General features: G+C 42.7%; 2 protein-coding genes across 11 annotated transcripts in view; both read left to right on the top strand.

The window, feature by feature from the left end:
* Positions 1–21592, top strand: part of LOC144893586 (uncharacterized) — an 896812-nt gene that overhangs the window by 162419 nt on the left and 712801 nt on the right. The window lies entirely within an intron of this gene.
* Positions 1–21592, top strand: part of LOC137416991 (CAP-Gly domain-containing linker protein 4) — a 142075-nt gene that overhangs the window by 51960 nt on the left and 68523 nt on the right. For all 10 annotated transcript variants that reach the window (XM_078784115.1, XM_078784116.1, XM_078784114.1 and 7 more), the window contains one exon: positions 17916–18009. In XM_078784115.1, coding sequence (XP_078640241.1) covers positions 17916–18009 — 94 coding nt within the window. The remainder of the gene's footprint in view (positions 1–17915; positions 18010–21592) is intronic.

Genomic DNA, 21592 nt, shown 5'->3' with positions numbered 1-21592 from the left:
CATGCTAAATCATGCGAAATGCTAATCATGCAGAAGTACCCGGCAAAAACGCAATCGCTCTGAAATACGTGCGAACGCGTAAATGAGTTAATGGCGGCAACGAACATCACGTGATCGCTCTGAGCGAATCAGCGCGCTGCTCTGCTTCCGGTCAGATTCCGGTCATAATATTTCGCGCTGAGATAAAAATATGGTAAAAAAAAACATATTGCTCCCAAAATCTAATCAAATGTGTCCCGTATAATAACCAATCATCCCACCAAATTTCATGCAATTCGGTTGAATACTTTTTGAGTTATGCGATTAACATACACACACACAGACATACAAATAAATAAATACACAGCGATCAAAACATAACCTTCCGCTTTTGCGAAGGTAAAAATAAGCGAAGTACCAACTTCTAATCGGTTGTGTGGCTGTATCTAGGCACAAGGACGAACGCTGTTTAAAATTGGTTCGCCACGTAAAAATCCAAGATGGCCGCCGCCATGTATGTCTGCGGCCATCTGCATTCATATATCTTGAAAAAAAGCGAAATCAGCGATTAGATTCCCGTGGCCTTGCTGTTCAGAACCTTGTGAGTGGAATATCTTGAAAAATAAGTGAAGTACCAACTTCTAATTTGGTGTGTGGGTGTATCTCGGCATAAGGAAGAACGCTATTGAAAATTGCGTCGCCACGTCAAAATCCAAGATGGCCGCCTCCATGTATGTCTGAACCCTGTGAGCGAAATATCATATCGTAGCATGTTTTCTGCGTCTTCCACTTTGTCAACTCGCATCACTTCCCCGACGGGGGACCTAGGCGTAACACTTGTTTTTTTTCTTATTGAACCCCACACTTAAAAAAAATTGGAGGATATTGTAATCGGCTCTGTCTGTCCGTCCGTCCATCACGCTGTCTCCTCCTAAACGGTTGTGCAGAAATTTACTAAACTTGGTAGTTATGATCACCAAGCCCAGGTTTCTTAATACAGTTGTGTATCGTTTCAGTAGTATCACCACTGGCAAGAAGGTGCAAGAGCATTATAATATTTGGCTCCGCCCCCTGGGGCGTTGGGGTGGGGTCAAAAGGTCAATTACCAAAAACTGCAATTACTGGCACATTTAAAGACATTTTTAATGAAAATATTGTATATGTAATAAATATTTGGGGACGCATGAAATATGTAACGATTTTTTAGATATGACCTATTCATGTCCTCGGGGTGGGGACTTAGGGTCACAGGGGTCAAAACAGAAGGCTTTTTCAACTTACAATTTGATATTTGGTCATTCCTGGTAGAACCTTTTGCCATCTTTCAAATTTTGAGTTAGGTGGGAAGCTTAGGGATTTGCGATGGTGCCATCGACTTCGCTCTAGTAATGTTTTTGTTGCAGTGATCAACGTACGACTCATAGAGGAGGTTGTACATATCCACATGTCACATCTATGATAAGGACACCAGGATACACTGGTTTACTTTTAATGATTACTGGGACATTGATGCAGTGAACAAATGCAAAATATTACATTGGAACCGATCCCATGACTATGGTATTGTTGCAGCCATCGGGTCGGCCAGCTGCCCGGTCCGAATTCCACCTAATTGCGTCAAAGCAGTCGCGACGGCTAAAAGATTTTATCATCCCGAGCCGGATCACGGGCTTATCTGCCACGATACCTAGTTCAAATCGACCACCGGGCCAGTCAATGCGTCATTCTGATCAGTGCCTTACACCGGCTACTCTAATGGCGGCTACTACAAGCGTAATCGCCGGGTGCAGGCATGGTCTCATCCTGAGTGCTTATCACCCAAACCCAATCTGCCCTATAATGGATGTGTGTAATTAAACATGATCAAGACACCCAGATAAACACAGAGAGCAGGTGGTTTTATAATGTATTTGAACACACATGGGGTGGAAATACAAAAGCAAGCAATTCGGTAACAATCAATAATAACCCATACACGCCCACGACTCAATGAAGTAATGGCAGTTCATTAATAATATCTACGTCCTTAAGGCCTCACACATACCACATGAGCACAGGAGCATTAGCCATTGGGGGAAGCACTAGTTTAGGAAGGGGGATAACATTGGCCTTAAAGGAGGGGACGGGATTAGTATTTCTTATTTCACACACACACACACACACACACACACACACACACACACACACACACACACACACACACACACACACACACACTTTGAGACCTGGGGGTGCTCCGTTCTTTCTCCTTAAACCCGCATATAGAGATAACAAGCAACAGGAGACAGACGATAGATAGAAATCGACTGGATTGAAAATCCCGAGCGCATGGCAGGACGTAGTGTGTTCCAAGTCGAAACCCAAGCTTCGAACCGTTTGTTTCAGCTTGTATCCAACAGTATTTTGAAAAAGTATATTCAACAGAAAAGTTTCCAATCGATGTTATCTTTTGCTGATTCCCATGGCCTTCATCAGTTTTGTGTGGCATCACACTCTCCTTGCTGTTCATTCATTACACTCTCCTTGCCGTGCACAGTCTCCTCCATCATAGTCAGTCAAATTATTCAAATAGATCAGCAAGGAAATGACACGCTTAAATATACCTTCTCATCATTGGATGCTAGGGCTATGGATACCCCGGAAGTTCATCTCATTCTAGCAGTAGTTTAAAAAGTGTAATGGTGGAATCTGTTGTATGAACGCAATCGGTTGGTGTTGCAGCACGTGCGAGGATCGATCACGTTTACTCTCCGAAGACCCCTCTTACTGTTTTCCATTGGTCTTATAAAGCTTTCTCACAAATGTTCTCACAAATGTCTCTTTGCTGATGACTCCACTCCACTATCTGCCGCTCCATTCCTCATCCCTCAGATCGGCAGTCTGCAGCCTCCTCACTCTCTGCAGACCTGGACAAAATCACAGACTGGTCAAACAAGTGGAACATGTCTTTCAATCCTGACAAATCCCACACTCTTACTATGTCTCTTTGAAAAGACCGACTGGAAAACCCTCCCATCTACTTTCTGAACAATCCTCTCCAAGAAGTTCTGTCGCTCAAGCTTTTTGGTCTCACTATCTGCCATGATCTTTCTTGGGATAACCACATTTCCAAGCTGGCCTCCAAAGCCAGTCGCCGACTGGGCATCCTCCGTCGTGCGAAGTCCTTCCTAGGCACACCTGAGCTCTTCACCACATACAAGGCTTTCATCCGCAGCTCAATGGAAAACTGTTCCCCCCTCTGGGCCGGTGCTCCTGCCTCACACCTAGCTCGGCTTCACGCTGTTGAAACCAAAGCTTTCAGAATCATTGGAATCTCCCGCGATGAAGCTATCTCTGAGGGCCTTTCACTCACTCACCGCAGGCAGGTAGGTGGTCTTTCTGTCTACTACCGACTCCTCTCCGGCCTTGCTCCCCCAGCTCTCTCTGTGCTCTGTCCCCCTAATATTCCTACAGTTCGCACAAGATCTGCCAGCAACCCTCTTATGGTTAAACTGCCAAAGTCTAGGCTCTCTGCTCACCTTCACTCTTTCATTCCCCTTTTCTCCCGCCTCTGGAACAAACTCCCCCACTCCCTTCAATCCCACTTCTCCCTCCAGGTCTTTAAAACAGCTGTTCACCACCATCTCTTATCTTCCCCCATACAAAACCTTGATCTTTTCTACCCCCACTAATTCACCCCAGATACACTTTTTTTTGAAATTCCAACTTCTTTTCTGGAAGTCCTTGCAGTGTTGATATGTTTTATACCTCTCCCACATTTCTCTCGATGTCCTTGCTCTCAAATGTTGTGTTTGTGTCCTTCCCTCTCTCTCCCCATCTTGTGTTCTGCTCCCCTTATTTTGTGTTTTATGTGTCGGTTGACTTTTTGTGTGATTAATGTTAGCTTTTTTTTTTCTTTCTTTTTTTTAATACAAGATCGAGGCTCGTGAAAGAGCTAACATTTGAATATATATTCAAATGTTAGCTCTTTCACGAGCCTCAATCTTGTATACAAAAAAAAAAAAAAAATGTTGCTTGGTGTGTCTGTATGGGAAATTCAGAATTAGGAAGCAAATTCGATATCACATTGTACCACAAATGATATTAAACTCCTTGAAGGAACATTCAGTGATACAATCAAGAGCATTACTTTACTTTCAAGGTCATTACTGCAAAGCATAAGGTGTGAGCATCTGTTATGGCACCTTCAACTTCCTGTTATGGGACAACCAGAATACAAGGAAATAATTTGCCTGCCCTAATGCCTGCACTCAAAAGACTACCTGCTTTGTGATTCAACACCATCCACCTCCTTCAGGTACTGCAGCAGTGTGGCTGTGCCAATTGGTTATTACCCCACAGAGGAACATATCCTTCAATGGAGTAATCTACCAACTGAGTAACCAGCTCTGCCTGAGCATACACCACCTGGGATAATTTACGTAGAGGTCTTCTGTCCGGGCACCAAGCTGTGTATGTAATTTATCCAAATAATCTATACACTATACTGTACAAAGTTAAGTACCCATACAAAATGGAGCTATTTGTGAAGGAAATATTGAATCAAATTTTCTTTCGAACATCAATGAAAGGACCCTCCATTCACAGGCTGTGTTTTCCATTAATCATTAGGCCAAAGCAATTTTGCACACCCAACACGTACAGCACGTTAGGGGTATCAACTTGAAAATAAACTGTCCGCATCCCGGCTTGTTTATCCATCTCCATTTATTTTGTCCCTCGGCCCTGTTGTTGGTCCTCGGTTTTGTCCCTCGGCCCTGCTGCTGACCCGCCCTCTCTTTCTGCTGTTCCTTTTGTTTTGTTGTGTCCTGATCCGTTCTGTGTTCTCGCTCTTCCACGAGCCTTGATATTGTATACAAAAAGGCCTGAAAAAACTTTTACTTGGTCAAGGTTTCGAGAATGGTAACAATATTGTTGTGTCATTCCTTCGGCAGACGGTGTTACTTTGGTCCGTAGAAGAATTGTTGAAGCCCAAATATGGCAAATTATTGGGATCAACAGTTCTGGGATGTCTTACTGTAAAATTGGACGTCAACTTGACTTCCATGGAATTGTTATCAGTGGATTGATCCACAAACATCAACAAATTAATAATGTTAAGGACAGGCCTCGATCTGGACATCCTAGGGTGACCTCAAATGGAAGAGATGCAGCTCTGATCAGGCTTGTCAGACATATTCCTCGAGACACAAGCACAGTGTTGTGGCCTGAATGGAATCTACTTCGGAGGATATCCATCAGAACTGTCCAGTCCCTGTTTTGTGCTGCAGGTTACAAAGTTAGGGGACCGATAAGGCATCCCCTTCTCATCTCAGAACTCAAAGCAACCCACTTGGGATGGTGCCGGGCATGTCAACACTGGAATCTCGTATCCTGGAGGGAGATCCATTGGTCTAAAGACCTGATTCTGCTTGCGACTGGTGATAGAACTTGGGGTTCAGCGGCAACATAATACAGCTTCGACACCCAATAACATTGTAGAGTCCATCCCGTTTGGTGGTGTATCCGTTATACCCAGGGGGCCAAACCCCAAAATTTTCGGAAAGCAGACATGGGCTGTTGTAAAAGGTTGTGCCCCAGAAATCATATCTACATGTGCCTAGGAACACAATCTAGGTCAACAACCTTGCCAACAAGCTGCTGGAAATTTGTAAGAGGCACACAAACGTTGCGCATCTTTCATCATCATCATCATCATCGTCATCATCATCTTTGCGCATCCCTACTTTGTGCAGGGCCCAAGATAGCTGATAAACACTTGTAAATAACAGATACATGGTAAATTACTGAATAACTCTTTTATTCCAACATAAGGCATGCTCACCATTACCTGGACTGTATTTGTGAATAATGTATTTCAATATTTGAATATGTTGTATATCACCTAACATATATCATATAACTGTACTGTTTGAAAAATAATGTAATAACGTTATCATGAAGTTTGCATCAAATCTAAGTACACACACACTGAAAGAAACACAAGTAATACACCATTTTGTTGTCTTCAACATACTGTAATAGAAATATATGTTCCAAATCACAGATCAATCAAACCAAAATAACTGCTTGAGCCCAAAACATATATTTACTTACTCAGAATCTACGATCCTGAGTCATGTGGGGCTAATATTTACTATGCTACTAGTGGATCGGTTATTTGGGGCCAATTAGTGATTATCATGCGAGATAAACTACATAAACACTGTGTGACAACATCAGTCTATTGCTCCTAAACTAATTAAATAACTGGAGTAATGTCAACGTCTACATATCCTAATAGAAACTACAACTGGCTTTGTCTAGCATATACTATTTTATACTAACGATGCACATCTTTTAGTGATGCCATGGTCCTGTCATAGTTTGTTCCTTAATGGTACCCCAACACAAATTTAACCTTCAGTATCAGACTCATTGCTACTGTCACTTTCTACTAGGGCAGTATGACTGCACTTGTTCCTTGCACCTTGACATCGGCAGCCAATGAAACAAGGGATGTTTTTTCTTTTGCAGGAACAATTTCTCAAACAACCCTTTGTGCAACCACATGATATATTTTTTGTCATGTGTTGTGGCCATGGTGGTTTGGTAGATGGCACTGGTACTAATGTTCCATCCACCAGTGACCACCCATAGTCTTCATAGGACCCCAATACTGGCTTGGCAATATGTGCTGTTTTGTCCAGCAATGTAGCTAGTGCTGCACGTTTGACATGGAGATTAAATGAATCCTCTGTTGGTGGCAGGAGCTTCAGTAGAGTGGATTTATTGTTCAGAAACTTGTGCACTCTGAGTTTGTCAAGCTCTGACCCATCAAAGTCATCATGTCTTCTGATGTACACAGCCACCAGAAGATCTCTGGCTTGTTTAATGACCTCATCTGTGACAGTGTATGGTGGTCCTTCACCTGGATCACCAAAGTCTTCCAGTGCAGTTATATCTATTCTCTTGCTGCAAGTCAGCCATACTTTCTTGCCTGTGAAGTATGGGAAGCTAGTAGTATCACGTCCACTCAGACTGTGAATAAATGGAAGTGCCCTACTTTGTGTAGGGCCCAATATAGCTGCAATTTCATGCACAGGCAAATAGTTTGACTGGGTAGTTCGAATCCACAGTTCAGGCAGATCCTTCAACAGAGTTGCAGCATAGTACACACTTGAAACAATGATATCAGTATCATTGGCATAGATGATAACTCTCTCTACCCCTTCATTCTTGGCACTGTACATTGTGTGAAGAATTACCCTGGTATCCCCCTCTTGTTGAGTAGACTGAAGCTCAGGAACATCAGACTGAACCATTTGACACAAGCACACTCTTAGTTTCTTCCTTGAAGCCCCCACCTAAATACAGACGGGTTGAACCCAAGGATGGTTCTTGTAGCTCCTTTTGACTCCACAGCTCACACAAAAAGTTAAGGAGTTGTGCTTTGTTTGTAGACACAGGAAAGAACTCCTGGGGATTAGGAGCCGTGTACTGTTCACTGACTTCAAAGAGTTTTGGGGGTCGTGATTTGCCATACCTATGTTGCTGTTCTGAAACCTTCAAACTAACAGGACTGTAACGGTCACAGCAAAAGTGGACAATGCCTGCGCCTTCAGGAAGGTCTGCCATAAGGTTGTTTAAGTATCGCCTGGCAATGGCCCCAAATGTCTCATCTTTGAGGAAGGACCACTGCCGAACAGCATACATAGCATCAACAACTACTGCTGTCTTGCGTTTCTCGTGTGGTACATGAGGAACAGTGTTTACTTTGGTCTCCTCCTTCAGAGCTTTGATTAGAGTAGACTTGGTTCCTCCTGCCCTCATAGTACCATCATCATTAAACAATGATGGAGGTGTCTTGCTGCATTCATGCTTCCCAATGAAATTGACAATATCAACTTCACCCCCACTTGCAGAAATTTGTGCCATTCGTAGAAGAGCAGCTACTTCATCACTTTTTCCTGGTTTGGCAGATTCATTCTTGTTCTTGGTGGCAAATGCATTCTGGGTGTGGAATGTCTTTAGCTTCACAGTTTTGGTCGATTTGCCCCTGCTTGATATTGTGTCAGACAGAGCCTTTAGCCCGATTTCCTTTACATTTAGCAAGTCAGCCTGGACTGCCTCCTCAGCACGTTGTCCAGTTGATACATTGATGAGACCTGACAGTGTCGTTGTGAAAGGATTTGTTTTCATTGCTGCAACTACTTTCAGTACTGTATCTACATCCCTGGCTACACGTGTTGGTCCAGATTCATGATGAGGACTTTGAGAGTGAAGATGCAACAAGGTCTTCAGCTGGGCTGAGACTGCTGAAGTGACAGGCTTTGTATAAAGCCATTTGGTGCGAGCATTTGTGTTGAGTGTTATGCCATCAAGACCACTGTCTTCCTTAGCGTCAGCATTATAAGTTTGCTCTAAAAGCATATCAGGAGATACACCATTATGGCTCCCATCTGCTCTCCGACCAACAAATGCTCCATTCATCATAGCTTCATGCACCTCTGGAGCTGTGTCGTGTAGTGTTTTCATTTCAGACAAGTAGAGTGGCAATGACTGCTGACCATATTTGTAATGCCCTGCAGCTGTTAAATAGGGAAGCATTCGAGCTGATTCACACAAATGCCCTCGCCAATTACCTTCCCGTTGGTGGTAGATGAAGCGGAATAATACATCTGACATCTCAAGGAAGTTGAGCCAGAATACAGCAGTTGGTAAGGTGGTGAGAGTCTCCTGGAATTTCAGCAGGTGTTGCTGAAGTGCTACAAGCTGTGAGTGGCATTCTTGGATGGACTTCAATTGTTCAGTTGCATCTATAGACGTATCGAACTGCTTCTTCAGTGCTGCCTCAATGGCATCTATCCATAGTCGGGTGTCTTCCTCTGATATCCAGCTTTCAAATGCTTCCCAATACAGATGCCATACAGCTTCATTCAGGATTTTAATGGCATGCATAGACTGGTAATAGTCTGCTTTCTCTCCAAAGATCTTCTTAGCTGTCCCTTCTTGGCACATTCCTGCTGTTACAAGAAGATCTTCCACACCAGAGTCCCTCATAATCGTACAGACTGCTTTTAAGTAGTTATGAGCCTGGTGGAAGCCTCCCAAAAGCAGGATTACCTTGGAAAACTCATCTTTGTGTTTGTCCCTGATGGCCACTGCAAGTTCATATGTGGCCTGGTCTCCAGTGATGACAGTCCATGTATCTCCAAGTGCATGTGATGTTTGTACAAGCCGTGTCATCTCTTCCTTTAGCACAGCAGGATCCGTTGGTGAAGCAGGTATGAGAGGGAGGTATGCAATCCGGCTGGCCTTGTGGTGTGGGAGTAACTGTGCACAGAATGCTGAAAAACCAGGGAGATCAGGATCCCCTTCATATGGCACATGCAGCAGTTGTGAAGTTTTCACTTGTCTTCCAAGTCTCCAGAAGAGCAGCATTTCTTCGGCTGTCTCATCAGATGCAGTTTCCAAACTGTTAACATCATCAATGTTGCAAAGTGATCTAGAATTCCTTCTGTCACTGGCTGAAATGTGACAGTTAGGGATATTTGTTTCAGAAACACCTGAAAGGGTCTTTTTCCTGCTTAAAGATGAAGTAGGAAGACTAATATTGTCAGGATGAGTGATGAGGGTACTACTCATGACAGGATTCTCAATTATAATGGCTGTGGTGGCATTGAAAGTCCCACCTTCTAATGTGTTTTTCTTCCAATTCAGGTTGTCCATTGCATAAACATGTAAACTTGCATGATTATGCACCATAGCTTCTGGGACAAACACCCCATTCTTCTCAACCTGTTGCATGATGTTGATGGTTTTTGTTGTCAGTTGGCGCTGCAACGTGTCATAATTGATTCCTAGGCCAAGTCTATTGTTCAGAGTGATCAGTGACTTGCTACGTGTCTGGTTATACACATAGTAAGCTGTAGCTACACTCAAAGGAGTTGGCACTGCTGCTACATGTTGCATAAGTTGCTGCGATATTACAAGTGCTTTCTCCCTAATTGCCGGATGAAGTAATGATGAATCTGAAATATGGGATCCAGACTCTTGGTGCTTTTTCCCTGCTTTGTCAGAGAGCAGCATGGTTGTGAAATCAAATAAAGTTTGTGGAACAATTCTTTCAGCAGCTGCAAAAGAAATTTCAGTAAACTGCTCTGATTTTTGTTCTTTTTTGCACTGCTTAATATCAGCTCTCAGAATTTTAGCTGCACAATGCATTATTTGCTGTTTTTCATCAATCTGATTCTTGGCCTCTAACAACCTCAGTTTTTCTAGAGCATCTCCTAGTGGTATGGAGGAAGCACAGATAAAGCCAGCGCCAGTGCTTTGGTTGATAATTGAAATGCGCTTGCCAAACCATTGTTGCAATTTCCACTTCAAAGTTATTGATCGATACGAGTCTGCAGTTTTGACATCTAGCTCTCGAAGAATTGCCCGATACTGATCCCGAAGATTTTTCATAAAAAAGCCACACTTATTTTGGAAGAGTGATGTCTCAAGCTGTTCGACTAATCTTTCAAATGCAACATCATAAAGATTTTGTGTTGGACTGATAGTGGGGATGCGTCTAGCTTTAAAAGTATTCATGCAGGGTGTATGGTAGCAGATGTCATTGGCAACCATATCAAAGCCTTGACCAATTAGCCTTTGCAAGATATCTTGTCTCTTCAGCTTTTTGGCTTGATCAAGGATTGCATGTTGGCTGGTTGTAGTAGACACCTTACAGGTGGGCTCTTTCCCTCTATACCATGTCTTATTACAGATGACACAAGTGTTCTTGGCTTCAAATCCTGATGTGAATTGTCTTGTGGTATGAGACCCAAGAGATGAAGTTTTCATAGGGTCATCAGCCGCTGGTGGTTGCCCTCCTAGATTCCTTTTTTCTGCCAGTTTGTAACTTTTTTCATTCAGGTACCAGTTCCTGCATTTTACAAGCCATTTAGGGGAATTTTGTCCAACCCAGTTTTCTTGGGTAATGTCACTTTGTAATCTTCTGTGAATATGATCCCGTCGACAGGACATAGCCACAAGAAGCTTTTCTGTTGATATCACCTGGACATTATTAAGTCCTTTCATTGATGGTTCTTGACATATTAGACATCTGCCATAGTCTGTGTTCCAGCCATCCTCCCGCCTTTTCTTTGGTTGTTCCAGTAACAGTGCCTCTTGAACCAGCCTCTTCCCAGCTTGACTGGTCATTTTTCTCCCGGCTGTGTTATCTGAAACACAAACTAATTCATTAGACATTGTAGTTAAAAGTGCAAAGGAGTATATATATTAAGAACACAACTTCACTTGGAGCAAATCTCATCCAGAAGTGCATGTTGATATTATTTCACACTTGTCTGAAAATGAGTAAATATTAAATCATTCATAAAAATCAGCCATACAGCAAAACTCTGTCAGCTGTGCACCTTGATCCTGTATGGGGAAATCATAATAGCAGTAAATATACATATGTAGCTTGTTTGAGTCATTAATATCTGATATTTCTTTGATATAGAGCAGAAAAAGCCACTGCTGCTGATAACCAAAAAACGCACCTAGAGTGGTATTTGAGTTAGATCACATATAGGGTGATACTACATTTCCAGCAGCTTGTTGGCGAGGTTGTTGACCTAGGTTGTGTTCCTAGGCATGTGTAGATATGATTTCTGGGGCACAACCTTTTACAACAGCCCATGTCTGGTAAACCCCCTTGGCCCCCTGGGTATTATGATGTGGGGCTTCCTGGTATGATTTGTGCAGACTCTGGTACAGTTTGAGGCTGCTTTGCACCGGGAAAGGTACCAATTCCCTTTGGATTCTCTCCTGCGGCTCCTTCAGGGGATGTGAAGAAGGGATGTAGCAGTCATTCGTTCTATTGGTACTTACACACATTATTGACCTTTTGTGACATTTGTTTTGCCGTGACTTAGTTGGATGTCATTATTGACTGGTCTTGAACCCGAGATCACATGATGTGCTTCCAGCAGCCCCATTATAAGGTCATCGTGGTTTTTGGTGTAAAACGTTACGATTACAGACATCCTCGTCTTGTGATTTTAAAAATATTAAGAAAAACCTTGAATTTGTTTCAAGTCAAGAAGACCACATTTCAAAGTTGGCCTCCAAAGCCAGTCACTGACTGCACATTCCGTGTCGTACAAAGTCCTTCGTTGGCACACGTGAACTCCAATCCACCTACAATTCCTTCACCCACAGCTTGATGGAGTACTGCTCTCTCATCTGGGCTTGTTCACCTGCCTCAGACTTTGCTCAGCTTGCTGCCACGGAAACCAAGGCCTTCAAGATTATTGGAATATCCTGTGATGAGGCTGAGTCTATGGGCCTATCACTTCGCCATTGCAGACGGGTTGGTGGTCTCTGTCGTCTACCGCCTCCTTTCTGGTCTTACACCCTCTCCTCTATTCTTTCTGTGTTTTGTCCCCCCAGGATTCTACAGGGCACACATCAACCCCCTTTCTGGTGAAACTACCTAAATCCAGGATCACTGCTCACGTCCACTTATTTGGTCCTCTTTTTTTCCCCCACCTGTGGAACAAACTTCCATATCCTCTTCAATCTCATTCTTCCCTGCAAGTCTTCAAGACAGCTGTTCACCACCATCTCAGATGATTATTTACCATTGAGAGATGGGGCCAAAAACGATATGGAGCATGATATCTCAAAAGGTAGTGGACGAGTTATGACAAAACTTAGGTGGGTTGGGTAGGTGACAAGAACAAGCCGATTCCATTTTGGTTCAGGTTCGGATCGAAATCCGGCCAATCAGTGGGACACAAAGTGTAAACAGTTAGGCCTGGCGGAGGTATGTGCTCTACCGAGTACCGTTCTAGTTTAGTTATAAATCTTAACAAGAAACATGCTAACTTCTACCCTTCTGTTGGTGTTTTCCCCCTTTCCATTTTGCTCCATTCCATTCTGTTTTACCTCTTTCACGAGCCTCGACCATGTGTCCAAACCCCCCCACCACCCCTCATAGATTCACAGTTGATCATTTTCTTAGTCATATGTCAACACTGGAGCTTTTAGTTCAATTGAGTGTCTCAGTTCCTCAGTCGTGGCTATTGACATACAACTAATCAGGAAATTGGACGCACAGCATGAAGTTTTCCATGAATCAGTGTGCATGTCTGCATATGATCCATGTCAATGCCCTCTATAAATTGGCCACCCACGTACATGCTCTACACTAAATGAGTTAGACCGTTCTTCTTTGTCCATATGCAGCACAAGGCTGTGGGATGGCATCATTGGTTGAGGGTATGGCTGTGCTGCTGCTGGTTAGGGCTGGGATAATTTGTTCAGGGTCGCTCACCTACTCTTAGTGAAGGACGCCATGGGATCTTTAACGTCCATCAACAAAGGCTGGCAGACAGAATGCCCATCTAAGGGATAGCATACACATTGATGAATCGCCCTGCTTGTGAAACACCAGGATGACAGTTTATAGCTGGGTCGGATTCAAACCCAGGCTGGACAGTTTAAAGGTGAGTGCGTGTACCTCTAGGGGCTTGGCCATCTTGTCAGCCCAGTTAGCTCATAATATCAGGATGGTTCAAGGGGGGGGTTTGACTCGAATTGCCATTGCTTACTAGTGTAATGCTCATCACTGCATCTGACCATGGACAAGGCACCGTCAGACTGCACAATTTGCAGAGTGACCTCATTCATGTCACTTAAGAGTTCCAACCCCTTGTGAAGATCATCATCTTGTCACCTTTGTCAGAAGGAACTGCTTTTCAAGAGCACAATCTCTTCAGAACTCCTGCAAAGAGTAATGAACCAGTGAATTTCGACTTGTGTACTGGTCCATATCACTGACGTGTACTGATCTGCATGATCTCAGGGCTTAAATCCGATCGAACATGCAAGGGAGGTACGTCCATGGTCACCACAGTCCACCGACGTCATCTTACTCTTGCGATCAACCGGAAGTGGCTCTGGTGTGAAATGGGCACAAAATCCCACAGAATAGAGCTGTCCCGTCTGATCTTGTCAATGATAGGATGTGCACAAGTTGTTTTTGGTGTTAATGGTGCTCGCACGTGCTATTAAAGCGATTTCTGCCAATGTACAATTGCCTATGATCATTTGTAGACCTGTGTTGTTGCCAATTTGCATGTTCTTTTCAGACAGCTATGTTATCCTAGAACTATGTTCTACTTTGGTTTCCATTTTCATCATAGTTGCTAATGGCCGAGTGCAAAGGCCGTTGCGCCGGTCCCTCTTCAACCTGAACACAAACGCATTTGAACTTGCCGGAAAAGCAGCAACGGCCTTAAAACCTTGTTGGATTTTTTTGTGTGTGAAGAGTATAGATCGATTCATATGTAGAAACGAACGTTTCATCGACTAAATTAAAAGTTAGCAACAGTATTAAATTGAACTAGAACGGCACTCGGTAGAGCACATACATCTGCCAGGCTGAACAGTTTACGTTTTGTATCCCAATGATAGGCCTGATCTGGATTCGGACCTGAACCAAAATCAAATAAATTCTTCCTTTTCACACACTCACCCTATCCACCAAGTTTCGTCTGAATCCGTCCACAACATTTTGAGATATCTTGTTCACAAACAAAAAGACAAACAAACAAACAAACAGACAAGAATGCGTCAGGTCACAGGTATGACGAAAATCGAGCGAACCTTGACCTCTGACATATTTCGTCAAATAACACTGACAGCCTCAATTTTTCCCCTCGGAATCCTCTGGTAAAGTTTGACAAAGATAGCTGAAAGCGTTCGCTTGTTATCACGCTCACAGACAAACAAACAAACAAACAAACAAACAAGAAAGGACGTCAAGTGGTAACCTGACAGGATTGACGAAAATCGAATCAATTAATTGATTGATTAATTGTGCAATGAAAAGAAATAAATAATAATCGTAAAATAATTAATTTCTTCATCAATTGGCTATAGCATACCTAAACCACCACTGTTTCATTCGCATCTGTAACTTTTTTTAAAATTAAGTAATTAATGGAGAAATTAAACAAATAATCGATAAATTGATTAATTGATTCATCAATAAATCAAAAATACCTTCCACGGCCAAATCACTTGGTCACTGTCATGTCCACATATCAACTTCCTAGCTCAAAAGGTACCCGAGCTATTGCCCAGATGAGACAAAAAAAAAAAAGTACTTAATAAATCGATAAAAGAGTAATTAATCAATGAATTTGTTAATCAAAAAATGAAAAGTTCAGCTTTTGCCAAAGCACTTGTTCACTATTGTGCTTCCTAGCTCAAAGGATGGCTGAGATATCGCCCGGACAAACGAGAGAACCTTGACCTTTGACCTATGTAGTCAAAAAAGAATGGCAGCCTCACTTTTGTCCTTTGAAATCCTCTGGTAAAGCTAGATGAAGATAGCTGAAAGCACTCACGAGTTATTGCACTCACAGACAAACATACAAACGAAAAAGACCGACAGACAGGGGTGAAAACATAACAAACTAGAACGGCACTCAGTAGAGAGCATACCTCCACCTGGTTGGCCATATCTCCTAATGGTGAAGAATCACTTTAAAAATTCTACGAGCTGGATCCGGATCCGGATCTTCACCAAAATGGAATCGATTCTTCCTTGTCACACACACAACCTGTCCAACAAGTTTTGTCCAAATCCGTCCACAACTTTTTCAGATATCCTGCTACGTATAGTTTTTGGCCCGATCTCCTAATGGTGAAGAATCACTTTAAAATTTCTAGTAGCCGGATCCGATTCCAGATCTTCACCTAAATCTAATCAATTTCGTCCTTGTCACATACACTACCTCTCTGCCAAATTTTGCGTCCACAATTTTTTGAGATATTTTGTTCACAGACAAACGGACAGATAAACAGACGGGTGAAAACATAACCTCCACCATCCACTATCGGTGGTGGATGTAAACAACAACAACAACAACAACATGCATTTTAAGGACATTTTCCCTGCTAGAGCGGGGGTTAGCCTTGCGATCCCCATGACAATCTTCTCCATTTTGCCCTATTTTCTACATCTCTCCTTGTTAACCCCCTTGCCCGCATTTCTTCTTCGACCATCTTGAGCCAAGTCTTTCTCGGTCTTCCCCGTCTTCTACTTCCTTCTACATTCATTTCCATCACTCCTCTCAACCAGTCACTTTCATCCTTCCTCAACACATGACCAAACCATCTCAACCTGTTTCTCTTCACAGCATCAATCACAGGCTCTATTCCCATCATCTTTCGCAATTCATCATTTGTCTTCCTCTCTCTCAACGATACTCCACACATCCACCAAACCATTCGCATTTCCACCCTTTCCAGCCTTCGTTGCTGCTCTACATTCATTACCCATGTCTCGCTCCCATAAATCATAACACTTCTCACACATGCAGCATACACCTTTCCCTTCAGCTTCAACGACACTCCCCTCCTCATCAGCACGCCACTCAGTTCCCAAAACTTCTTCCATGCCCATCTCACTCGAGCAACTGCTGCCGAGTCTGATCCACCTTCTCCATTCAGCATGTCTCCGAGGTAGCAAAATGTTTTCACACCTTCTAGCTTCACGCCGTCTCCAACATCCAACTCAACATTTCCTCCATCTGCAGCTCCCTCTGTGCACACCTTACATTTGAATGTAGCTGCCACACTGGTTAATGACCCTCTCAGACCACTACATCTTGATGAACCCACTCAGCGCACATTGTACATTGAATGGAGTTCACTCCGACATCCTTCCTGCACACAGCACATGGCCACTTCCCAGTTCTTTCCAACTCACCACATGCTTTACCACTTGCCATCACCTTAGTTTTTCCTATATTCACCTTCAGACCTTTTGTCTCAATACATTCCTTCCACTTGTTCATCTTCTCCTTCAGTCCATCCATACTTTCCGCAATCAACACCAGATCATCTGCATACAGCAACTCCCGAGGTTAACCCTCCTTTACGTTCTGAGCAAGCACCTCCATCACAGCTACAAATAGTAGTGGACTTAGTACCGACGCCTGATGCACTCCCACCTTTACCTCAAACTCACCACTGTTCCCGTCCTTCGTCCTTACAGCTGTGCGCGCTCTTTTGTACATTGCCATCACTATTCCGATCAACCATTCCTCCACTCCTAACTTCCTCAATGTCCATGTGGATGTAAAAAGGAAAGAAAAAGCATATCGAGTGATTTATCATTGAAATGTCTGTAACTTCTGTTTTGTTGTAAGTTTTTAATTGCTCTTGTTGTGCAGTATTTCTGCCTCTCTTTGCTAGCGGTAGGTGGCAGTACTGCTCCACCAATTTTATCTTCACGTGTGGAACGAAGACTTTAACATTTTTTTCATCTGTTGAAAGGTTATAATGTGATTTTTAAAAATGTGTACAAAGTCGAGGCTCTTGGAAGAGCTACAACACAGAACAGAGCAACTGGATCACAGTGGAAAAGGGAAACACCAACACCAGGGTAGACGGATAGACCCTTGTGGAGGAAGAATGAGATAAAGGGGAGGACACCGCGGGTGAAACATCTGGATACAAACTCAAACACTGTAGGAAGGGGAATAATTGGGATGGTACAGAAAGCAAAAATGAAAGAGGAGGTGGGGTGTGGGGTACACAGTAACATAGCAAAGAAGGGCTGGGCTTGCAGAGGGTTAATGTGGGTATAAAATATCATGCGTATGGATGAGGGATCACCTGAAGAGGCAGTGAACAGCAAGCTACCTTGAAGCATTGGAAGGGGAATGGGAGCTGAGGTGGTAGCGAGCAGGCATCTGGAATAATGGGATTGAACAGATTGAGGAAGTTGGTTCCACAAGTGAGAGGGAAGAGGGACAAACGAGTGGAGGTGAGCAGTGAGCCTGGAGTTTGTTGTTCGGATTGAATGTTTTGAACGCTGTTTGGATATAGTGTTCCCTGTGTACGCCACCTTTTGTACTTTTTATTTCATTGTGTTCTTCTGGCAGATCCTGCGGAGAGGATGCAATATTGATGACCGAGATGGGTTAACTGACATGACGTTACTGCATTTCACATGCAAGGCTGGGGCACCAGGGGTTGGTAAGATTCTGCTGCTTTTACTCACGTGTGTTGTTTGATTATTGGGCCATGTTGCCTCTTTGGTTATTTTTGTCAAACGGATGTTTTACGTAATGATGGCCTGGGTCGACCTGTCATTTTTATTGATCTACCTGTCCTCTCTGCTTGAATTCCTCTCTTCACTCTTAATAAAAAAGACATTTATCCTCTTTAAACAGCATTCATGCTTTCGTTTGTACATTTACTATAACGATCATGAAGGAACATGTTTAAATTTCCCAACCTTTCTTATCTCTGTCTTGGATCCTCTCTACAGGACTCTGACCTCACTGTACACTGATTTTGCTGACCTCACTCTACATTGAATTTTGGTGTCCTCATTGTACACTTGATTTTTGTGACCTCACTGTAAATAGATTTTGCTGACCTCACTGTACACTGGATTTTTGGTGTCTGCACTGTATACTTGATTTGTGTGACCTCACTGTGGACTGATTTTGCTGACCTCGCTGTACACTGAATTTTGGTAACCTCACTGTATACTGAATTTTGGTGACTTCACTATACATTGATTTTTGGTGACCTCACTGTATACTGAATTTTGGTGATCTCACTCTACACTGAATATTTGTTACCTCACTGTACACTGAATTTTGGTGTCCGCACTGTATACTTGATTTTTGTGACCTCACTGTGGACTGATTTTGCTGACTTCGCTGTACACTGAATTTTGGTAACCTCACTGTATACTGAATTTTGGTGACTTCACTGTACACTGATTTTTGGTGACCTCACTGTATACTGAATTTTGGTGATCTCACTGTACACTGAATATTTGTTACCTCACTGTACACTGAATTTTGGTGACTTTACTGTGCGCTGAATTTTGGTGTCCTCACTGTACACTTGATTTTTGTGACCTCAATGTACACTGATTTTTTTTGGTGAACTCACTGTGTACTTGTTTTTGGTGACACGTTCTTATCGCTCTCACTTCTTCTCTGCTGTTGGTGTTTATTCATAGAGGATGGATCAGTTGATGAAATTCTTATCCATATGTGGTTTTGTTTTGGGCAAAACTTTACTACTTTGATGGATTGTCAACAATGATTTAAAGGGACTAAAGAAAGCGAAAATGGCAATTCTTCCCATCAGACTGCGATGCCCTTATCTCCAACCCAAAGAGTATTTCACATTATGTATCTTCAACACAAGCTTTTCTACCCCAACACACAACACGAGAACATTCAATAATCCCAATATCCATGATGGTTTCATTGCTTTTAATCTTTAAAAAAAACATATACAGTTGTCAATTATATTATTTACCACCTTAGTGATGGAGATGAAAACCAGGGTTTGTTTTCCAATCGTCTATTTAATTATTTATTATGATTCACTGACCCGTAGCAAATATTTGCCATATGTAAGAAGTCGAGTAAAAATGTTATTTTTCATATTTTTAATAACCTGTTATTAATAACAGGGGTTCTGGCTTCTTTCATAGCCATACACCATCTTTGGAAGTTGATACTTGTTCTGTAATTCTGTAATTGTATTGTTTAACGGTTAATTGTTGCTGATTAATTTGTTCATCTAATGTATTCACATGTCTCGTTTTGTAGTTATGTAATTTATGTGCTGAGGCCTTGTCCTTGTCCAGGCCTTACTTGGGTGTGCTTGTATACAGAGTGAAGGCTCGTGGAAGAGCTAGAACACAGAATGGATCAGTACGCAACATAACAAAAGGAACAGCAGGAGGAGAAGGGGGAAATGCCAACGGTAGGGCCGAGGGAGAAAATATATGGAGGCGGACAACAAGGGATGTCGGTAGCGATGAGAGGTAGGAGAAAACGCAAGGGATGGACAAGATGGATACAGAAGCAAAATTTGTAGGTTGTGGGGGGAGTTGGGAGGTTTGGGGGGGGGGGTTAACTGGTGTAGAAAAGATCATGGCTTTGGAATGGGGATGATCTGAGTGGCAGTGAACAGTTGTCTTGAAGATCTGGAGTGAAGAACAAGATTGAAGAGAATGTGGGCATTCGTTCCACAGGTGAGAGAAAAGAGGAACAAATGAGTGGAAGTGAGTTTTGGAGGTTGCTGGTGGACTACGTGCTGCTTGCATGCAGATACCTGGGGTGTGGGGTGGGGAAGTGGGGGGGGGGGGGGAGGCAGAGGGTCCAAGACCAGTAAGGAGGCAGAAGACAGAGGAAGCACCGGCCTATCGGCGATGGCGATGTTTCTCTTTTTCCTCCCATTCCTCTTTCCCTGGTTCTTTCATTCCCCCTGCTTGTTGCCTCACTACTCCACCATCAGCGCAATGTATTATCTCCCGTGTTGCCTTGCTCTTCCATGATCCACAATTTCATTGGAAAACAAAGCAAGAAATAGCTGGGTAAGAATAGAGAGTAGGAAAACTCTCTGTTCTCACCCAACTATTACATAATATACATTCATTAACTGACATAATGATTGCTTTCCTTCTCCCTCGTTGCTCTGATTATAAGAAGTTATAAACTTTAACAACAGGAATTCCACCTACTTTGTAGCCAGAATTCCACCAACTGCAGTGCTGTTATGAACACAGCTGTATTTACAGAAACTAGTGAGGTACCCGTGTGCTACACACGGGTGGGAGGCCAGAAGCAAACAGACAATGCAGAAATGGCGAATGCTAAAGCACGAAACCAATAAATTCCACATTCCTGCAGCACCTTCAGTCGCACGTCAGACATGGACAGCAAGTTCGTGAAGGACTTCCACGAAAAACATACCCGTTCGCGAACAAACAGGTACGTGTGTTCCATACCCAGTCAATGGTGAATCTGCATATGGCGATCCGCGAATGTCACGTTTAGAAAGTAGAAACCGTCACGGCATTTCGTCATTCACTTGAACTCGATATATCTCTTCTTTTTTTTTCTTTCCAAACAGCATAACTCCAATCACAAATTAAATAACATTCATATAAAAAATAAACTTTTAACAACATTCGTGACATAAACAAATATTTAAATCCTGATGTGAAGTGCCGTACGGTTGGGTGAACACAATGATGAATTCAAAATCGTACTTGTATTCACTCAATTCCAATCATCAATTGATACTTTAACAAAACGATAAACACGATTAACATTTAACGATTTAACATTGCGATTGAATGACGGTTTTATTGGGATATTATCAAACCCGCGCATTGCCGTCATCTGTCCACTTCCGCATTCACAGCAGGTTCATAATTTTCATCAAAATCTAAACAGTATTTGTAGAATTTCAATAAAAGCCACATCACTGTTCATATCGGTAAATATTATTCCATTGTGTTTGGAAAAATTGGAAAATTGGAAAACTTGGAAAAACAATATAACCTATTTTACTCCCAGGGGTCCCAGGAATACCCACCCAAAATATCGCTGCGATCGGTTCAGCCGTTTTTGCGGTACCTTCGAACGGACAGACGGACATTTGGTGAATTATCGTAAGATGAGGGAATGGGAAACAGGAACGGGTCGAAATGGGATACTAAACATGAACGGGTCAAAACATAAGGCGAATTTCTTCATTCCTTCTTTCCGTGCAAGTGCTGCTTCATTAGAATGAAGAT

Source organism: Myxine glutinosa, chromosome 9, assembly GCF_964187855.1.
Source record: "Myxine glutinosa chromosome 9, kmMyxGlut1.1, whole genome shotgun sequence".
NCBI lineage: Eukaryota > Metazoa > Chordata > Myxini > Myxiniformes > Myxinidae > Myxine > Myxine glutinosa.
This window is presented reverse-complemented; position numbering and strand designations above follow the sequence as displayed.